The following is a 22,415-nucleotide window of genomic DNA, read 5'->3' as shown; positions in this document are numbered from 1 at the left end:
CGCCCGCCGCCGCGCTTCGGTCTCCCCTCGCCCGTCGCCGCGTCTCGCCTCCTCTCGCAGCCCTTAGTTCCCCGCCCCCACTGCCTGAACCCCGAGACCCCGACCCAGTCAAGATGTCCGAGGCGGCAGGAAACCTCAATAGCCTTCGCATGGCGAACGTAGCCTTGCGGGAAGAGTTAAATGCCCTTCGCGGGGAGAATGCCAGTTTGGGCCTTCAGCTTGGGAGAGCCCTGGCCGAGGTCAATTCCTTGAGGGGCAATGTCGCGACCTACATCCGCTGGCCGGTGCCCATAGTGCCCGTACTGGCCGAGGAGAACTTTGAGTTCCCGCTCAATGAGAGCGACTCCGTGCCCGAGGCGGGAGAGGTGCCCTTCCTGTGCTGGCCTCCCCCGCGCACCGATTCCGAGTACGTCTCGAACGATCTTTTGATTAACGTGGTCCAGGACTACATCACCCCCGAGGGGTCCGCGGAGCCGCCCCTGCCCGCCAGCCCGCCCCCGCAGGAGCTGCCCTCGCCGGCGCCGAAGGAGCCGCCCCCACAGCCCCTTCTGCCACCCCTGGAGCGGCCCGACATAGAGCCCTTTTCAGGCAACCCAGTCTACCTGGCCGAATTCCTGATGCAGCTAGAGACCTTCATAGCTGACCATGAGGATCATTTCCCCGGGGGCGCCGAGCGGGTGGCCTTTGTGATCTCCTTTTTCACTGGAGAAGCTAGGGACTGGGCCATCTCAGTCACCCAGGAAGGAAGCTCCCTGCATGCCAACTTCCCGCGCTTCCTGGATGAAATCCGTAAGGAATTTGGTGGCCTCATCCCCCCACGCGTGGCTAAAAGGGCCATACGCAAGCTCAAGCAGGGAGATTGTACCGTGAACAGCTACGCTGATGCTTTTCAGTACCTGGCGCAATTCTTGTCTTGGGATGACTGCCGCCTCCAAAACCAGTTTGTCAAAGGCCTGTCGGAATTCTTCCAAAAGGAGCTCTTATGGTCAGCTGAAATGGCCGACCTGGATGAGCTGATTCTTGAGTGTGTGGAGATAGAAAGAAAAGTGCGTGTTCCCAAGCCAGTCCTGCTCCCTGAGGTTCATGATGTCGTTTTCCCTTTTGATCCAAATGCTAATGAGGATGAAATTGGGGGTGAAGAGCGCTACAGTGAGGATGAGGACGGAGAGGCATGTAGGAGTGGGCTTTACCTGAACGACGAGCCCAAGCACATGAGGGTTTTCCAGCAGATGGAGGAGGAGGAGGAGGAAGAGGAGGAGGAGGAAGAGGGAGAGGAGGAGGAAGAGGAGGAGGAGGAGGAGGAAGAGGAAGAGGACGAAGAGATGAGGAAGGAGGAGGAAGAGATGAAGGAGGAGGAGGACGAAGAGGAGGAGGAGGACTATGATTTTGAGGATGAGGAGGACCAGGAGGATGAGGAGGACGAGGAGGATGAGGAGGATGAGGAAGATGAAGAAGAGGAGGAAAAGGAGGATGAGGAGGAGGATGAGGAGGAGGATGAGGACGAGGACGAGGACGAGGAGGATGAGGAAGATGAGGAGGACGAGGAGGACGAGGAGGACGAGGAGGACGAGGAGGATGAGGAGGATGAGGAGGATGAGGAGGATGAGGAGGATGAGGAGGATGAGGAGGACGAGGAGGAGATGAAACCAAAAGCGAAGGAAAAGAAGAAAATTGGTGGTGATGGGAGTAAGGGTGAGGAAGACGTGATTGAGGTTGACAGCCAGGATCCAGAGCAGGACCTGGAAGAGGGGCCAGAGAGGTTGCTGACCTATAGTGATCTGGAGGCCCACCTTCTAGCTCACCATCTTCATCATCATCATCACCAACACCATGAGCAGCTGCAGCAGCTGATGCAGATGGAGATGACGGAGGAGCCTGTCCTTGTTGACACTTCAACCCAAACCATTAGCTCTGCAATATACCATGCTGAGAATTTCCTGGATGAATCTCCTCCTATCCAGCCTAGACGCAGGAACCAGAATCGCATTCCCCTTCTGGAGGGCCTTCCAGGTACCAATTCGCCTTTCTACAGCTCGCCACCACTGATTCGTCGTGCAAGTCGCATGGGGCAACGCCAAATTCGAAGACGTCCCCCTGTGCTCTTCCGCCTCACTCCGAGACAGGTGGGCCACCGAGCTTCTCGTGGCCGAATCCGAGTGTGAGTGCTGGGGCCACCCAGAACACACCCTTCTACTGCGTCCCCTGTCCCCGCTATTGCTGCCACACGTGCCCCATCTACTGACCAGTTCTTAAAGGTGTTCCAGATCTGTACAACCCGAAGAAGACTTGCAGAATTGCAGAGCGTCTTGCAACCTGACCAGAGAGTGACATGTGCCCAACCAAGGCCACCTGGGAAAGGAAGGACAACAGTAGTTGTCCTGTCGTGCATACTCTGCTCGGTACCGCCACAAGCTGAAGAGCAGATTTCTGTCCCCATAAGTGAACTGGTCACCCTTTTGTATTCCTCTCTAGTTTTCCCCAGCCCTCACTCTGCTGTGTTTCTTCGCCCTGTGTTCTACAGTTTTATCCTCTGACTGGCTCACCGGGACTTCACCCAATGCCTCACTGATCTGCCCCAGTGATTAAAAGGACAGGCTACACTGAACTCCTAAAGGTACTGAGGTCATTTGCTAGGTGAAACTGACAGCGAGCAGGATGGCACCAAGAAAATGCTTATTTCATGCCATATTCCAGCGAAAGGGCCTGCAAGAGGACCCCACACTTAGCCCAGTGGACAACTTGACTGAAACTTATTCTTGACGGACTGGCAAACCCAGTCCATTCCCAGCACCTGAGTTTACCTTCCTCCAGACTTCTGTGGCAGGGCCCTTGGACCAGCTTGGCCAAACCTGGGGCTCTCTCCTCTTTCTACACAGGCCTGCTGACTGTCCCTGCGGCAGAGTTCAACGTGTTAGCCTCCACCCCTTGCCTTGATTTTGCCTAAAGGTAGAATCAGCTGGGGGTTGGGAATAGGAAGTGGAAGAGATCACACAACTCAGTTTGGCATTCTAAGAGTGGCTTTCTCCTTAGGGATGGAGGTCTGCCCCATCGCCAGGCCTCAGACTACAGCCCCCAGCCAGAGGTCTGTGCAGGCGACTTCCTGTCCTGAGCTTTCAGAGGAGGCCAACTGTCCTTTCCTTCCAGGACAGCCAGAGACAAAGAGGCAGGAGAGAGGAAGGTTGGCTCCGCAGAGACTGCCCACTGCAGCCTCGTGGCTGGGACATCCCTGTGGCTCTCATGAGGGGTCACCCCTGGCCTGCCACCGTGCATCAGGCAAACACCGAGGCTGAAGGGTATGGCTGCCTCCAAGGCACTCCTAGGTGCCTCTTCTAAAGAGACCTGCTGCTCGCCCTGGGTCCAGAAAACACTGCTTTTGCAGTGAAAAATGGACATTTACTATGTTAGCTCTGGCCACAAAACGCCAGCCAAATCGGCAGCTGGCCCAAACTGCCCCTGGACACTGAACTTTCTGTGCGGTGCCTGGCACCTGGGCAAGTGCAGCCAAAGTGTCTGTGGCCAGAGGGGAGAAAACATAGTAAAAGAAGTCTCTGTTCCTAGCTGGAGTCTGACAGGTAACCTCAGCCCAGCCTAGGAGATTGGGCCTGGAGGCCAGAGGAAGGAACTGGAGGAAGAGGAGTCACAGAGAGACCCAGTCCTCAGACTGGTTTTGGGTGAGATCTCTATTCATCAGTAGGAGGTAAGATGCTCTTTTGTTGATCCTTTCTGCTTCTCCGTGGAGTTGGGTTCCTATAACCTGTTGCTACATTTTAAAAATGTTCCCCCGAGACAAGAGTAATATGTAGTCATTATAGAAAATTTGGGAAACCGAGAAAACCTTGAGGACAGAATACCCACAACCGTTCAGAAGCCCACTACACAGACGCAAGCTCTGTTAACACTTTGCTGCGTTCCCTTCTAGCATGTTCTCGAGGTGTCTTTTCAAAGCTGAGGTCATCCTGCTAGTGCTCATCGGTGGGATCTAAAATGGCCGCCACCTTTTCAGTCATGCACGCTGAAGAATTTACGCACCCTCCCAATCTGTTAGCCCTAATCTGTTAACCCCATTGCGTAACCACACATTGCCCACTCCCACCAGGAGGGGAGTAAACAACCTTGTAAAGACAGTTTTGTCTATTTTTCAGCTTATTTCCTCAGGAGGGAGTTCCGGAAGAGGAACTGCTACTCTTCAAGCCTGCGGACCCCGTTGCTGATGTTGACCCGCTGGTCCTGCCGCCCATGTGCCGGTGGAGAAGTGCAGTGAACAGGTGCCTTGCACCCTCACTTCCGGGGAGTCATCAGCGCAGGCCCTGCCTGTTCCCACAGTGCTTCTCACCCTGAACCCTTGTAGCCTCAGCCAGGGAGAAAGCAGATGAGCAGTGAGCTGGTTTTCAGGCCTCTGGGGACAGAGGGGGGTTGGGCTTCCCTTCGACCCTCTCCCCACTTTCCTAGATCTTCAATATTTGTTGTGATGTGACAGCCACAAGAGCTGTAACAACTGTGGGCTTTGGGTGCCTCCTTGTTAAGAGGGTGGGGGGTGGGGGGTGGGGGTGGGGATGCATGCAGGGGTATGGAGGCAGCCCAAGAAGCCTGAGGAGGAAACTCCTCCAAAATAAATGTGTTATTGTTATTATTGTGTTATTGTATTATTGTGTTGTGAAGATAACAAATTACTCTGTACGCTAATGCTTTCTCTCCTCAATAAAAATATAAAGGGTGTGTAAAGATGGCATCTGTCTGTGTTATTGGGCGAACATAGGTGGGTGGCCAGTGGGTATGGGGTACCTTATCTAGGCATCACACCTGAATCAGGCCTGCCTGGCAATCCTTGCATGAGGAAACTTAGACCCAGGGAAGCGCAAGGGATCTGCCTACACTCCCACACATGTGTGCATGGCAGGAGTTGTTGGCAGGGAAGTGGACTCACTGGACTTCTAGAAAAACAGCATTTGTTCTAGCGCGCGCGCACACACACAGGACTTTATAAGGAGGGGAAGCTAGGTGGAGTGGGTAGGGAGACCCCTTTCCCTCTTCCACTTTGGGGCACTAGGTGGTGCTATGGGATGCCAGTGAGCTCGCTGGGGAAGGTTTGGAAATAATCTCCAGAGCAGTCCACGCAGGGGCCCTTCCAGCACCATCTCACTGTTCCTCACAGGCTGTGGGATCAGAAGAAACCGAATCTCCTTCCCAGAATGACTGGATAGTATTTTCTTGGAGAAATGGGTGGGAATGCTCCTTAAGCCCCAGTTACTTGCAAGTGCTATGCCAGGCATGTCCCGTCTCCCATCTTATTTTACCCTTATAGCCATGCTAGGGGCGGGCACTATTCTCACCCTCATCTTCAAGGTGAGGCCGAGGCTTAGAGAGTGAAGTCACTGTGGCAACAGGTGACAGCTAACGAGCGGCTCCTTCTTAGCCACACAGTTGCTCATTAGTTTGGGGGACATTTAGCCCCTCTCCGCCCAACTCCCCGGCCGTCCTATCTGATAGGTCAGGCTGGCCTCTTGGCTCTGCCCTGCCCTGCCCGCTCCCCCAGCTTGCAGTGTTCTTTGGAAAAACATCCCTAGCTTCGTGGGAACATTTGCCATGCCCCTTTAAGAGGAAGGAAGAGAGGGAGGGAGGGAATCAGGGCAGGAGGAAGGAAGAAAGGAAGGAAGAAGGGAGGGAGGGAGATCAGTGTGGTTCTGATCGCGTGCCCCAACGTCGTTTCATTTCATTGCCATGCAGCGGAACGGGACTCGGGGGCACCTCACAGGAGTTTTGCATGCTGGGAATAAAGAAACACCAGAAATAAGAAAGGAAAGAGGTATAACTGATACGCACAAATAAAAAAGATGTGGAGAAAAAAGGAAGGAGGGAGAGGAGGGCAGTAGAAAGACAACAAGGATAGTGAGGGTCTCTGAAATGCTCTTCCCAAGGATGAGGAAGACAAAGCAAATCTTGCAGGCTGTGAAACAGGCTCAACTCTTCCCTCACTTGTTGTGTGAGATGAGGACATGGGCACCGGAAAGGTCAGGCAACTGGCTCAAAGTCACTTGCCCCATTGGCCCAGTTGGACCGTGAACCCCAGCGGTCTGGCAGCCAGATTTCATGCACTTAACCTCTACCCTCTGCCTGCGCCCACACAGATGGAATCAGACTCTCCAGAAATTTCCATGTCTACAAAGCTCCCAGGCAATTCTAACACCTAGCCCAGCCTAGTGTAGAATAGAGCGTTGGGGACTAATTAACCCAAGGTGATCTTTACTAGCCGTTTGGCTTCCCATTTCTACACATAGGAAGTGATGGAGACGTGTGTGCGATGATTCCCCTTCCGGTGTGGGCTTGGCCCTCCTGGACACCCGCCTCAGACCACCGCGGACAGCCTCCTGAGAGGGTGCAGAAGCCTGGCTCTCAGCAGCCAGGCCCCTGGAGCAAAAGCCTGTGCCCTTGACCACCAGAACTGGAGCATGGGGGAGGCGATGTGGGTTCCACCAGGGAATAAGCACAGGCATGAAGGAGACAACAGATTACCCGGCCAAACTGGGGGGCCCGCCTCCCTGCTAGCACTTCCTGCATCCAGCCCAGACTAGGGAATGCTCAGCAGGCCCCCGCTCCTGCTCCCGAGGGACTCCATGCAGAAACACAAAGCACAGAGTTCTCGGTTGCCCTGGTAACAGTGGAACCTACTTGGAAGAAAACAGTCTCTGAAAGGCTTGCAAGGGTGGGTATTTCCTTTGACTGAGAGCTGGCTCTGCCCTGCTCCCCGCATCCCCTCCCCTTCCTGCCTGCCACTCACAGGGGTAGCACTGGGGTCCCTCGCCTCCAACTGCAACTCTCACCCAGAGGCCAAAATGGAAGCTGTGGACCCCAGGCAGTGCTGTGTCAAGAGAAAGCCTTGCCTTGTAGGACAAAACAGAACAATCCGAGGAGGGCCGGCGCCCCCAGCAATTCCCGTTTTCCTTCCCACTTACACACAGAGATGAGGCCTGTTGGCCTATAGGACAGGCTGGAGAGTGTCCCAAAGTTCCAGACTTATCCTCTGTCTCATCCTCTCTCCCCCTCCTTCCTGCATTCCTGAAGTAGCTCCCTCCTAGTCTGGCCAGCCTTTAACCTCTACTTAATCAACCCACTTCTCCATGCCTGTGTAGTGGCGTGGGAGTGGTGGACCAGAGTCCTTTGAACTCTCAGGTTTGGTTTGATTTCTTCTTCCTTCAAGGGCTCTCCTTCCCTAGAGGAAGACTTGTGGATCTGACTGGCATCTTCACTATGTGGTCATAAACTACTTATGCCTGTTCATCTGCCCATGCGATACTCCTTCCTTCTCCTCTTCGACCCAAACTCTAGACATCCGAGTGACTTCCTTCTTTTCCTCACATAGCGTGCTCTTTCATTCGTCTGGGCCTTTGCATAGCCAATTCCTTCTGCCTTAAACATTCACAAACATGATGCCCTGGGGAATATAGCTCAGTGGAACAGCCCTTTCCTAGCATGTGTGAGGCCCTGGGTTCAATGTGCAGCACTTCAAAACAAAACAAAAAAATCACAGACATGCTGGGTATGGTGGCATGTGCCTCAGCTACTTGGGAGGCTGAGGCAGGAGAATTGCTTAGACCCTGGAGTTTGAGATCAGCCTGGGCAACATAGGGAGTCCCTGGCTGAAAAGAAAAAAAAGTTCACAAACACTCCTGACCCTACTACCCTACTTCAACCGGCAGTCTTCTTCTCAGCTCAAAGATTACTTTCTCTATGAAATGGCCTCTATTCCTCCCACAAGCACAGCCCTTTGGAGTTCTCCCAGCCCACTGTTCCATGAGGCCCGCAAGGCTGCTGCTCCGTGTGAGAATGTGGACTGTCCCCTTTGCAGATGGAGGCTGCACTGGCAGTCACCTTGATAAAAGACCTGCCTCGGAAGAACTGGCTGAGGGCTGATGGTGCATAAAGTGAAGCTGGAGCTCCTGATAGAGCTGGTGTGGGGACAGCAGGGACAGGCAAGGAAAAGGAGGTAAGAGTTTGGAGACCGTTCTTGCCCTGCCAGCTGAACTCCCTGTGGATGGTCATCGTGTCTTTGGGGGCTGTCACCTCCTCTCGGTGGTGTAATGGGGAGTGACCTCTGCTGGGGTGCGCAGCCACACAGGCCTGCCTTGGAACTCTGGCTCGGCCAGTCCCCCGCTGTGTGCCCTACAGCTGGTCATTTCATTTCTCTAAGCCTTAGTTTCTTTTTTTAAAAAAACTGGAGGTAATAGTAGAATGAATTAATGGGCTTATTAATTAATTAATTAATTAATTATTGCAGTGCTGGGGATAGAACCTGGAAACCTCTTCCAATGAGCCACATCCTCAGCCTTTGAAATTTTATTTTAATGTAAGGTCTCACTAAGTTGCCTGGGCTGGCCTTGGACTGGGGAAGCTTCTGCCTCAGCTTCCAGAGCAGCTGGAATTACAGGCATGTGCCATCATACCTGGCTCAAAATACCTAATACAGTACCTTATTAAGCAAGCGCTGACAATAAATTGGGCACTGTTTTACAGGTGCGAATCATCACAACCCTGTGAGGTAGATACTGTCACTGTCCCTCCTTTGGCAGATTAAGAAACAAGGAAAGGAGTCGAACCCGCCCAGGGTCCCAGCGATAACACACAAGTGCTTTTGGACTTGCAAGTAAAACAGGCAAAGCTCTGTGGCTCAAGAATGCGGTCCCAGAGGCAGGAGAGCTCCAAAATCCAAAGCAAGATCTTGATCATCTTTAGGTCACGGACCCCTCTGGCAGTTTAGTGCAACCTCGGAACCCCTTCTCAGAATGGCGTTTTCACGTGCATAAAATAAAATGTGTAGAATTACAGAAGAAATCAATCATACTGAAATTGTTATAAAAAATATTTTTTATCATTTTGTGGTCCACTTGGAGTATCACTTTTTGTTTTCAGTATTGGGGACTGAACCTGAGATCTTTGCACAGACTTACACTTCCTCCCTTTAAAATTTTTTTTATTTTGGGACAGGTTCTCGATAAGTCACTCAGTCGTCTGCTGGGCTCAAACTTGCGATCTTCCTTTCTCAGCCTTTCAGAGTGCTGGGATTACAGGTGTACATCACGCCCAGCTTTCACTACTTTTTTTTTTTTCTGGTACCAGGAATGAAACTCAGGACCTTGTGCTTGCCAGGCAGGAGCTTGTGCCGCTGAACTACATCCCTGGCCCTTTCACTACTTTAATAATGCATTAAGTCACAAGATTTAGTGGCAAGTCTATTGATCAGAAATACTGAAATGGTGATAAGTGTGATTCTTAGAGATACTTACAATTGCAATGCAACGTGAAAGTATTTATGATTTCTGTTAGTGATCAAGTCACAGATACTGCCAATACCATTATGGCTTAGTGCCTATATTCCTAATTCGAGGAAATGTTAAATTTCTGTTTGTGATTAGCCGAGAAAAGATCAAATAAAGTTCTGATCGAGGTTCATAGACCCCCTAAGTGCTCCCCACATTCTTACTGCAGGCCTGTGGAGCTCAAGTTTAAAAGCCCTGCCCTAGGGTGTCGCAGAATAGACAATGGCCGCCCTGTCAGCTAAGGGGACAAGCTGGCAGAGAGACAAGTGTGTGGTTTCTCTTTCAAGAGCTGTTTACAGAAATCATGAAGTCTGGCAGCTCCCTCTTCCTCTTAGTCTTGAGTCAGCAGCCAGGGCAGGGCTGGGCTGTCACATTTGGTTGGAGTTTCCAGCTCGCCACACACCCATCCAGAACACTTGATTTGCTGCCATTTCCCTGCCAGGGAAATGGTGGTGGATTTTGCTCTGTTTTTAAACCAGGACTTACTCACATACACAGATTTCCCCTTTGGTCCGGAAATAATCTTGAAGTGGGCATTATTGGTTCTGACATTTTCTGAACTAATGAATGCTTTTAGTAGTAGCCCAACCAGGCTTAGGGTTTGCATAAAGGGAACGATTACTAACTAGGTCAGGCACCCCAGAACACCAGTCAGAATCTGTACTTCCCGCCAAATCCCGAGTGCTTTCGCCTGACTTCCTGACTTTCACCTGTTAGCTGAGTCCCGCCAGCCAGGGCAGACGAGTCCTGGGTGCTGTGGCCACAGAGACACACGGTCAGTACAGTGGGAGCCTTGGGTTTTCTTACTTGCCTTGGTTCCCATTCAAGACTCAGCTAAGCTAGGTGCAGTGGCACACTCCTGTAATCCTAGCACTGTGGGAGGCTGAGACAGGACGATTGACAGTTCAAGCCCATCCTGGGTAACTTGTGACTTAGCAAGACCCTTTCTCAAAATTTTTAAAAAGACCCTTCTCAAAATTTAAAAAATTTTTAAACACACACACACACACACACACACACACACACACACACGGCCAACATGAGCAATGCTCATGAAGATGGGACCTCCAGCTTACCCATAATGCCTTGCTTAGGAGTCCCAGCTGGCCAGAACTCAATGCCTTCTGTTCTTCTCCAAGTCCTCATATTTACTCAGAAGTGAACAACACTTGGCTGATGGCCAGCTACTAAAAGTGCTGCTGTTTAATTCCCACAGTGAGCGGGTGGAATTGTAATAGCCATGTACAGCATAGTCACTGGGTAGTAATGAGGCTGCTTTACAGTAATCTGCCTCAGCAGAAGGAAAGAACAGTATGCTTTGGGGTCAGGTTGAGAGCTGCACATGCGTCAGTACGCAGAAGACTTACCTTCTTGACATATACATGTATACATATATGTTCTTATGTTGGCCCAGGCTCTTGAACATAGGCAGAAAGAGGCTGAGGCCAAATGGTAATTCAAAGCAATCTTGGTTGGACAGATTTGACCAACAATAAAAAAGTTTCCCAATTACTAAAATCAGAAGTGAAAAGGAACATTAAAACCAACCTAACAGAAAAGGGTTAGAAAGGAATATACTACAATAAATTACACAGCTCAGATGAAAAGCCTAACTCCTATTACCAGATATAGGCATGCAACTACTTTGAAGAAAACAATATGCAATATAATAACCATTGTTAATTTCCTACCATCTTGTTTTGAAATTCTGTATTGTTTCTATTGTTTTTTATTATTGTCTTTACAATTAAAAAAAAAAAAAGAAAATCCTAACTCGTAGAAAGGCACACGTGACTTAAGAATAAATAGAAACTTCACATAAACTTATAGCACTAAAGAAATTCAATTAGTAATCAAAACTACCCCCAAAGAAAAGCCCAGACACAGATAACTTCATTGGTGAACTCTACCAAACATTTAATGAAGAGTTAATGCCAATTCTTCCCAAACTCTTTCAAAATATAGAAGAGACGGGTTACACTTTTCAACTCATTCTGTTAGGCCAGTATTACCCTGATACCAATACTGACAAAAATATCACAAGAAAAGTACAGACTGATATCTCTTATAAATATGGATGCAAAAATCCTCAACAAAACATTAGCAAGCTAAATCCAATAATATACAAGAAAGATCATATTCCACAATGCAGTGGGACTTATCCCAGGAATACAAGATTGTTTTAACATCTGAAAACCAATGAATGGAATACAACATATCAATAGAATAAAAAACAACGCAACGTGATCATTTCAGTAGGCCTAGAAAAAGGATTTGATAAAAAATTCAATACCCTTTCATGATTTAAAAAAAACCAACACATTCAACAAAGTAGGAATAGATGAGAATTTCCTCAGCCTGACAAAGGCACCAATGAGAAACCAACAGTGAGTGTCACATTTAATGGTGAAACACTCAATGCTTTCCCCCTAAGATCAGGAACAAAACAAGGATGTCTATTCTCACCACTTCGATTCAACATTGTACTGGAGACTGTGGCCAGAGCAATCACACAAGAAAAAAATGAAAGGCATGCACATTGGAAAGGAAGAAGTAAATTATATTTGCAGAGATGACATGATCTCATATGGAGAAAATTCTAAGAAATCTACTAAAAATCATTTAGAATTAATATGCATGTGTAACAAGGTTGCAGGCGAGGCTGGGAATTTAGCTCAGCAGCAAAGCGCCTGCCTGGCAAGCACAAGGTCGTGAGTTCGATTCCTGGTACCGGAAGAAAAACGAAAGAAAAACAAACAAACAAAAAAAGGTTGCAGGCTATAAAATCAACATAATAAAAATTATATTTCTATGTCTGTGCAATGAACAACCTGAAGTAAAATTAAGAAAACAATTTCATTTACAATATCACACACACAAAAAAATACACCTGCTTGGCAAGCATGAGGCCCTGAGTTCAATTCCCATTACCCCCCCAAAAAAGAATAAAATACAAAGGAATAAATTTAACAAAAGTGGTGCAAAACCTATACGCTGAAAACTATGAACAAGAGAAAATGAAAGCTAGAAACAAATGGAAAGACATCTATGCTTATCAAAATAACATAGTTTAGGTCAATATTCCCCAAATTGATCTACAGGTTTAACACAATCTCTATCAAAAGTCTAATTTTTCTTGTAAAAATTGACAAACTGATCCTAAAATCCATATGGAAAGTCAGGGGCTCAGAATAGCTAAATCAATATTGAAATAGAAAAGGTTGGGGAGCTCATTTCTTGATTTCACAACTTTATGCAAAGCTATCATAATTAAAATAGGACGTTGTTAACCTAGATAGAAATATATAGGTAATGAAACAGAATTTAGAATCCAGAAAGAATCCCATACATCTACAGTCAGTTGGTTTTTGATAAGGGTGCCAATTCCACTCAGTGGAGAAAGACTAGTCTTCTCCACAAGAGGTGCTGGGACAACTGTATATCTAATGACAAAAGAATGAAGTCGGAATTGATTCTTACACACACACAAAACTAGCTCAACATGGAGAAAAGGCCTATATATAACAACTAAAACTATAAAACTTGGATGGAAACATAGGTACAAATCTTCTGGATTTAATCAATAGTTTCTTAGATATGACACAGTCAACAAAAGAGAAAAAAGACAATGGACTTCATCAAAATTACTTTGTGTTATAAATAATAACCCCAACAAAGTGGAGAGACAGCCTATAGAAGGTGAGGAAATATTTGATGATCATATGTCTGATAAGGGACTTGATGCTAGAGTATATAAACATCCCACAAATGACAAACAAATACATGAGAAAATGTTCAACATCATTAGTCATTCAAGAGATGCAAATTACAACAATGCTGAGATTCCATCCCACCCTGGAAAGAATGGCTATCAGCAAGAAATCAACCAATAACAAATGCTGGGGGTGCTGTGGGGAAAACGGAACCCTTCTCCACTGTTGGTAGAAGTGTAGACTGGTACATCCACTGTGGAAATCAGTGCAGTGATTCCTTCAAAAACTAGGATAAGTGGTCCCATTCAACCCAGCTATTCCCCTTCTCAGTATTTTCCTACAAGAATTAAAAACATCACACCACAGAGACATATGTGCACCCATATTCATAGCACCATAATTTGTAATAGCTAAATCTTGGAAACAACCCAAATACCCATTAACCGAGGAATGGATAAAAAGATGTGGTCTTCTTATACAGTGGAGTACTACTCAGCCATAGGGAAGGATAAACTTGAAATTTTTATAGATACATGGATACAACTTGAGACCATACTCATAAGTGAAATAAACCAGACTTACATGTGTAAACACCATATTGTCTCCCTGGTGTGAGGAACTGAAAGAGTAAATAAGGACTAAAATGTACAATAGATATTGTGAAATGGGAAGAAATTGTTCAAAAGGAAAAAGGAACTAGGATGGGGGAAAGGGGAAAGGATGGAAGGGAAAAGGGAAAAAATGCAAGTCAGTTATACTATTAGCCTCTCGTAGTTTGTTGAAAAGGAAGGTCTATGCTAATATCAACTGGAGAAATTTTTATGCCCATATCTTGTACTTTGAGCAACTACTTTAAAGATAACAACATGTAATATATTAACTATTGTTATTCTCCTGTTATTTTGTTATAAATTTTTGTGGTTTTTTCCATAAAATTAAAAAAATAACAAATGCTGGTGAAGCTGTAGGGAAAAAGGAACACTTCTCCACTGCTGGTTGGAGTGTAGACTGGTGCAACTGCTGCGGAAATCAGTGTGGAGTTTCCTCAAAAAACTAAGACTAGAGATTCCATTTGACTCAGCTATTCCTCTTCATGGTATCTTCCCAAAAGAATTAAAAGCATCATACCACAATGATATATGTGCACCCATGTTTATAGCAGCACCATTTGTAACAGCTGGAAAAATCTTGGAAAAAAACCCAAATGCCTGCCAAGCAATGAATGGATAAAAAAATGTGTGTTTTTTTTTTTTAACACAATGGAGTATTACTCTGCCATAAAGAAGGATAAGCTTGAGACATGTCTAGCTAAATAGATGCACCTTGAGACCATACTCTTAAGTGAAATAAATCAGACATACATGTGTAAATATCGCAGTGTTTCTCTGGTGTGAGAAACTGAAAGTGTAAATAGGAACCAAAATGTATAATAGATACTGTGAAAGAGGAAGAAATTGTTCAAAAGGAAAGGGAAACAAGGGCAAGGAGGAAGGAAGGGAAAAGAGAAAAATGATAAAAAAGGATAAAATGAAAACAAAGCTTTGTAAATGAGGAGGGGAAGCGGGGTTGAGGGGAAGGGAATGGGAGAAAAAAGGAAGAGCTAAGACATACTGTGTACAGGTACAAGCTCCCTATGATGAATGTGATTATTACGTATATCTAAATTGTACAAATAAAGTTAATAAATATAAAAACTAAAACATTCTTTACAAATCAACAAAAGAAAGACAACTAACACAAATCAAAACTGGCAAAGAAAATGAAAAGACATTTCTCCAGTGAAGATATACAAATGGCCAACATGCACATAAAAATATACCAAACATGATTAGTCATTAGGGAAATGCAAATAAAAACCACAAAGACATACCACTTCACACTCGCCAGGACAGCTACCATAACAAATCCAGACAAGTGTTGAAGCATGCGGAGAAGCACTGCATCCTTTCACATTACTGGTGGGAATGGTGCAACCATTTAGGAAAACAATCTAGCGGTTCCTCAAAATGACCCAACACTTCCACTCCTAAGCATATATCCAAGAGAACTGAAAATATACATCCACACAAAAACTTGTACATAAATGTTTATAGCCACATTATTCACCATAGCTGAAAAGTGAAAGCAAATAAAGCCAAATAAATAAAATGTGGCATTTTCATACAATGGAATATTATCCAGCTTATAAAAAGGAATGAATTACAAATATATTCTACAACATGGGTGCACCTTAAAAGCAGCATGCTATCATGCTACGTGAAAGAAGATAGTTGCAAAAGGTCACATGGTCAATGATTCCCTTTCTTCTTGCTTCTCTCTCTCTCTCTCTCTCTTTCTCTCTCTCTCTCTCTCTCTCTCTCTCTCTCTCTCTCTCTCTCTCTGGGGTTTTTGAGACAGGATCTCATTATGTAGCCCAGGCTGGCCCTGAACTCACTTTGTAGCTCAGGCTGGCCTTAAACTCATATGATCGTCTTGCCTCAACTTCCCAAGTGTGAGGATTATAGGCGTGCGCCACTACGTCTGACTTATGATTCAACTTCTATGACATTTCTATGACATATCCAGAGTAAACCAATCCATAAAGACAGAAAGTAGCTCAGCGTTTGCTCAGGGCTGGAGAAAGGCTTGAGGGGAAATGGGGAGTGACTGATAGCGGACACAGAGTTTCTCTCCAGGGTAATAAAAGTATTTAAAATGGATTGTGGTGATGACTACACAGTTTTCTGAATTTAGTTTAGCACAATATAAACCCACTGAATTGTACACTTTCAATAGGTGAACTGTACAGCACGGGCATGCTTTGTTTCAATAAAGTGGTACCAAAAGAGAAGAACCTCGGTAAGTCAGAGACAGACCGCAACACCGTACTCAGGCATCAAAACAAAAGCCATTCCCATCCCAAAAGAGTGGTTAATAGTTGAAGAGATAGAAATGTGTATTACCTTGCCATGATTATTACGCGTGGTGTACACACATTGAATAACCATAATGTGCCTCATAAAGATGTATAAATTTTAAAAACATTAAAATAAGAAGCTCTGAAAACAGGTGGAACAATACAGCAAAGGTCAGGAACAGTGATTAGGGCAGCTATATGACAAGCTGCAGAAGTTCTAGTGCATCATATTAGAACGCACAAAGTGATCATGCATAACAGGTATGGTTACTGGGATGCAAATGTACTACAAAAATATATTGTAGGGCTGGGGATTTAGCTCAGCGGCACAGTGCCTGCCTGGCCAGCACAAGGTCGTGAGTTTGATTCCCGGTACCGGAAAAAAAAAAAAATATTGTAGAGACAAGCACCATAGTTAGACCTTAGTAAATTCTTACTAGAATATCTGCCTACATTTTAGGGATCATAGTTTAAAAGGTGAAAGGGAAAGTGAGAGTAGCACATGGGGTTGGGGTTTCACGCTCACCCTGTACGCCCACTCCCATCATCTGAGCTGCATCTTGATCTTGCAATCAACCATCCTGGCTCTATTCTGGGACTTCATGGCCCAGTCAGGGCATTGAAACCCACAGAGATGGAGGTGGTAAGATGGAGATACAGACCTCGCTAGCCAGCTGGACTTACAGCTTTGCAGATGGAGATCTACTTAGAGCTCTTCCCAAATAATTCAGATTTTCCCACAGCACCCAGCAAGATGGCACAGCTTCCATGACTGCCTGGGCCGGACTCTGTCTTCCTTCCTGAGGACAAGTTCATCACCCAGCTCTCCACGCTCACCCCCAGCCTTCCTCGTTGGAGCCAGCTATCCTCCCTACTGTTCCTAAGCTTCCACAGTAGGATGAGACTTCTGCTCATGTCCCTTTTGACCTCAAGGCCCTTGAGCTTGATGTCACCTGACAGTCATAGCACCGGCCCGGAATGCGGATGGGACTCCTGTACGGCAGTCCTACGTCACGAGTCTTCTAGAGTAGCCTTTACTTCAGCTTTGCCTATTGGTTATCCACGATCCATCATGTTTTCTCATGCAACTGAATTTACTGAATATTAGATTTCAAAGACGTAGTTAACCACATTTCTTTTCTTTTCTTTCTTTTTTTTTTCCATTGCTGTGGATTGAGTCCAGCATGCTAGGCAAGCAGTCTACCCCTGCGCTCCATTTCTAGCCTTAATCACATTTCAGAAGCTTGTGGTTAGAGAAAGAAATCAACAATAGTTTCACCTTGTCTACATGCATACATATTTTCACATTAGTACAATCACAGTAAAGACAGCATTTCATACCATTTTTTAACTTATTAAATCAAAGAACTTTACGATTCAGTTAGAATTACTGCCATGCTGAGGGGACAGACAGGAGTCCAGGGATCCATTATTACTAGCAACAACAGTGGTTAGCATTTATGTACATGTATTAAGTCCCAAACATTTTTCTAAGCACTTGACAAACCTAATATTCGCGACATTATGAAATAGGCACTATTTTTCTCTCATGTCATAGAAACAGGCGCTGAGAGGTTAGAGGCCAGTTCTACGATTATACAGCTAGTTACCCAGGCTGCCTACTACCGCAGTTTGTGCTCATAAGTCCATCGGGTGGGGAGTGCCACCAGGATCCCCTGGAAGGCCTGTTAAGACACAGAATGTTCCGCCTCACTTCCAGATATTCAAGCTGAGGAGCCTTGGGGTGGGGCTCGGGAACCTACACCAGGGCTGTTGATGCTGCAGTGCAAGGATCACACTTTTTTTTGGTGGTACTAGGGGTTGAACCCACGGCCTTTACACTGGGCTACATCTCTATCCATTTTTAAATTCTGAGGCAGTGTCTTGCTAAATCACTAAGTTGCTTAGGCTGGGCTTGAACCTGCAATCCTTCCTCAGCCTCCCACGGTGCTGGGATTACAGGCAAATGCTACCATTCCTAGCTAAGGACCACATTTTGAAAGCACTGCCCTATACTTTGCAGCTCCCCAAGAGTAGCACTCAAGTCAGAGACATCTTGTAGCCAAACCTGCCCTTACAGTGGCCAGGAAAGGGGCATTACTCGTCATCTGTCTCCTTTCCCCATCCTTCTGCACTGGCGGGACATTCACAGAGCTGCTCCACTTCACAAGGGGCTTCTCTTATTCATGCCAGCATCAGACTAAACTAGCTAAATGGAATCTCATCCATAAGGGACTCATAAATCAGTCCTTGGCTGTTAGATTGCCCAGGCTACTGCTGAATTAATGCCTGTGCTGTCACTTGCCTGGTGCCTGCAGCCAATTGATCTCACAGGTTAATACGATTAACTCAAGATTAACTCAGCGAGACTGCCTATAGCTTCCTCTGTTCCCTCAAACTGGAGGAGGTTCAGGCTTATCACTGGCGGAAGCAAGCTCTGTTCCCCTCCAAAGTGAGCATCCTTCTAGGCGAGTAAGGCCCCCTTACTCTGGTAAGGTTGCACTAACTACGTCAAACTTGGCTTTGGGACCTGTGGCTTGAGCTTGGCTCAATGAAAATTGATCGGGGAGCGTAGGGAACCAACGGGATCAACGCTAGTGAGGAGGACCAGATTTGTCCATGTGACCAGGAAACATTACTGGGAAGTTTGGGCAGATGTGTTCCCAGGGAAAGAGGGAGGCACTTGGAGTTGGACCCATCTCGCTTTGTGATTCTATCTCAACACATCTTAGCTGTGCATCCTCTCTGAGCCAAGGTTTCCTTATTGGTAAAACAGGCAGGTAGCGCTTCCACACTGTCTGCATTGCAAAGCAATTAAAGGATCATAGGGTCCAACAATGTTTGGGCCCTGCCACCCAGATTCGGCCTCAGGAATAAATGATTAACTCTCCTAATTGATGTCAGAGCTGCCAGAGGAAAGCATTTTATTGCCAGCCCTCTCTGGGATTGCCTTATCCAATGCCACATCTCCTCTCGCAGCAACCTGACCCCAACTCGGGACCACTCCAAGCATGATCACTCCCCCAGCTCAGCTCCAGGCTGTCCCTTAGATTGCCCGAGGCTCTCATTGGGGCTGCACTGCAGATCATAGCTTCTGCACAGCCCCCCTCACTCGCTTTCTGCAGCTGGGGACCCAAAACTTCCCTACCAAGCTTCCTGCACCCCAATCTCTGCCTCAGAGTTGGCTTCCCAGGCCTCCCAACAACTGCTCGCAAGGTGCGCACTTCAAAGTGCGAAAGGCACATGGACACATATTCTCCCACTGGCTACTTTCCCACTGGCCCCTGCAGCATCAAGAGTGAGGGCTCGGTGCCACCCCCCAAGTCTGCCTGCTGATGGCTCCTAGCAGTCTTTCTGTCTCTCTCTGCCTCTCTCTATCTGTCTCTGTCTCTGTCTCTCATTCTCACTGGGGATGGAACTCAGGGTCTTGCTCATGCTGTCACGCTAGGTAAACGCTGTACTGCTAAGCTACATCTCTAGCCCTTTTGATTATTTTTATTGAGACAAGATCTCACTAAGTTGCCCAGGTTGAGTTTGAATTTGCAATCCTCCTGCCTCAGCCTCAGGAGTAGTTGGGACTACAGGTATGAGTCACTAGGCCCAGCTCAGCAGTTTCTCTCTTTCAAAATTTGTCAGCTTATAATTTTTCTCTTATGCTTTTCTATTTGTGCCTATTACAAACACAAAATACATTTATTCCGGTTAAAATTTAAAGCATACAAACAAACTGAAAGAGAAAAATGACATCCATCGGTCCTATACACCAGAAACAACCACTGATGATACCCTGGGTATACCCTTCTAGAAGAACTTTTGCTACACCAAACAAAGATGGGATCATACTGAAAATATTATTTTGTGATTTGCTTATATTCTTTCTGGCTGTCATGATAAATATTTTCAGGCAGCTATATCAGCTACCTTATGAGAATGGAAATGTGAAGGCTCAGAACCTGTGGATAGCCAGAGACCCTAGTGCAGCCCCCTCATGCAAAACACTTGTGGAACTGAGGCCCAGAAAGAGGAGGGGCCTCTTCTCAGGTCCCACATTGCATGAGTATGACAGGGGCTCCTCCACAACCATTGGGGGCATCCAGATCACCTTCTGACCTGGCCCTGTGTCTTTCTAAAATGTACAAACTGGCATGTGAAGCTCAAAGCAGAATAGGAGCAGGGAATGGGATTTGCATAAAAGAAATGCAAGGAAACACGGCCAGCACATCAGTGCTTGTGTCTGGGTCCAGGCTACCTTACAGAGTGCAGAGCTCAGCCCCACTCAGGCAGCTGAGGTCCTCAGAGGAGTCAGCCAGCTCCTCACGGAGCACCCCTCTGTGCAGCTGGCTTGGCAGTCTGTAGCTCTGCCCCCCACCTGTTCCCCACAGAGAAAGCAGAGGAATTTTGACCTCAAAAGTAATTCAGGAATGAGGCAATGAATTCTTAGGTATAATGCCAAAAGCAAGCAATAACAACAACAACAACAAAAAACCCAGATGGACCGGACTCCATCAAAGCTAAGGACTTTTGTGCTTCAAAGACGATCATCAAGGAAATGAAAATGGAGAACATATTTGCCAATCATGTATCTGCCACTGGGCTTGTATAGAATAAAGAACTCTTACAACTCAATAATACAAAGACAACACAAACAAAAAATGGGCTAAGCATCTGAATAAAAAATGGTCAATAAGCAAAAAAGATCCTGGACATCATAGGTCATCAGGGAAATGCAAACCAAAGTCACGATGAGATACTCTTTATCACCACCAGGATGGCTAGAATCAGCAATCACAAGTGTTGGCACCAGATGTGGAGAAGTTGGAGCCCTCGTGTACTGCTGGGAGATGTATAAAATGGTGCAGCCGCTATGAAAACAACCTGGCAGCTCCTCAAATGATTAAACATAGAGTTTACAGGAAGAATTACCATATGATTCAGCAGTCTCACTCTGAGGTATTTACCCAAGAAATTAGAGGTCCACATAAAAACTTGTACATAAAGGTTTATAGCAGCATTATGTACAGTAGCTAAAGGGCAGAAACAACCCAAATGTTCATCAACGGATCAACAGAGAAGCAAAATGTGGTCTATCTATACAATGGAACATTAGTCAGCAATAAAAAGGAACAAAGTACTGATCCGTACTGCAACGCAGATGAATGTTGAAATTATTATGCTAAGTGAAAGAAGCCAGTCACAAAAGGCAACACATTGTATGATTCCATTTATAAGACACATCCAGAACAGGTAAATCCACAGAGATAGAAAGTGTATTAGTGGTTGCCCATGGCTGGGGTGGGGGTAGGGGTTAGCAGCAGTAGGAAGTGACTGCTAATGAATAAAATGTGCCCTTTTTGAGAAAATGTAAACGTCCTGGAATTAGATAATGTGATGGTCCTACATATCAGAGAATATACTAAGAACCATTGAATGGTAGGTTTTAAAGGGGTCAGTTGCATGGTATGTGAATTATATCTCAGTAAAGCTGCTAATAGAGAATAAAGTAAATCACATCTATAGTAGTCAACTTTCCTGTCACTGGGACAAAATATCTGATGCTGAAAGGTATGAACTCAGTAATGGGCCAATCCACTGATAATTCTAGTGCTCCATGACCCAATCACCCTTCCAAAGCCCCACCTCTAAACACATGAGACTTTTGAGGGACATTTCAGATCTAAACCGTAACAGTATCCTGTTGCTCTCCTGTGCAAGAGTTCTTCCCATTGCTTGTCATGAGACTAGATTAGAATGTGAAGTCTTTACCACCATCCATAGGGCCCGAATGATGCGGCCTCTGGTCCCCCTCTGACCCCACAGCCCACTGCTCTCCTTGCTTGCTCTTTTCACGTTACAGGGCCTTTCTACTGCTCCTCAAACATGCCTGGCCCACTTCCACTTTGAGACCTTTGCACTTGTTCCCTCTGCCCAAAACATTCTTCTATCACACATGGCTTGTTTCTCTCTCTCTCGGATCTCTGCTCCTCAGAACTCCTCTCATCCTGCTATGATGCCCCCATCACAGCCACCTTAGTTACACTGTTCTACTTGTTTTATTTCCTATCACTTACCACCATTTGAAACTCTTCTTGTTGATTTCTTTTTTCTTTCTTTCTTTCTTTCTTTCTTTCTTTCTTTCTTTCTTTCTTTCTTTCTTTCTTTCTTTCTTTCTTTTCTTTCTTTTTCTTTTATGGTCTTTTTGAGACAGGGTCTCACTATGCAGTTCAGGCTGGCCTTGAGCTCACTTTGTAGCCCAGGCTGGTCTCAAACTCACAACAATCCTCAGCCTCAGCTTCCCGAGTGCTGGGATTACAGGTGTGCGCCACCACGCCCTGTTTCTTCTTGTTGATTACATTGTTTTCTATCTTTTTGCCCTATCTTGACTGTAAACTTCCTGAGGTCAGGGATCATGTCCATCTAGGTCACCAGCATATCCATAGTACCTGGCATATAATAAGTGCTCAGTAAATGTATGTTGAATGACTAAATGAATGAATC

The 22,415-nt window shown here is 46.2% G+C and overlaps 2 protein-coding genes across 2 annotated transcripts in view; one reads left to right on the top strand and one right to left on the bottom strand.

Annotated features, from left to right (window-relative positions):
- On the top strand, nt 1-4,722 carry Rgag4 (retrotransposon gag domain containing 4; the record flags this gene model as incomplete). Its single annotated transcript, XM_005401683.2, is given in 3 exon segments — nt 1-1,514; nt 1,839-3,697; nt 4,143-4,722. Coding segments are annotated over 2 exon segments (1,725 nt in total). The 3' UTR covers nt 2,163-3,697; nt 4,143-4,722.
- The window catches only part of Nhsl2 (NHS-like 2), a 314,584-nt gene that overhangs the window by 18,777 nt on the left and 273,392 nt on the right, over nt 1-22,415 (bottom strand). The gene's annotated exons all lie outside the window — the stretch shown is intronic.

This window comes from Chinchilla lanigera, unplaced genomic scaffold, assembly GCF_000276665.1.
Source record: "Chinchilla lanigera isolate Chin_1 unplaced genomic scaffold, ChiLan1.0 scaffold00074, whole genome shotgun sequence".
NCBI classification, from domain to species: domain Eukaryota; kingdom Metazoa; phylum Chordata; class Mammalia; order Rodentia; family Chinchillidae; genus Chinchilla; species Chinchilla lanigera.
The sequence above is the reverse complement of the archived record's forward strand: the minus strand, read 5'-3'. Positions and strand labels throughout refer to the sequence as shown.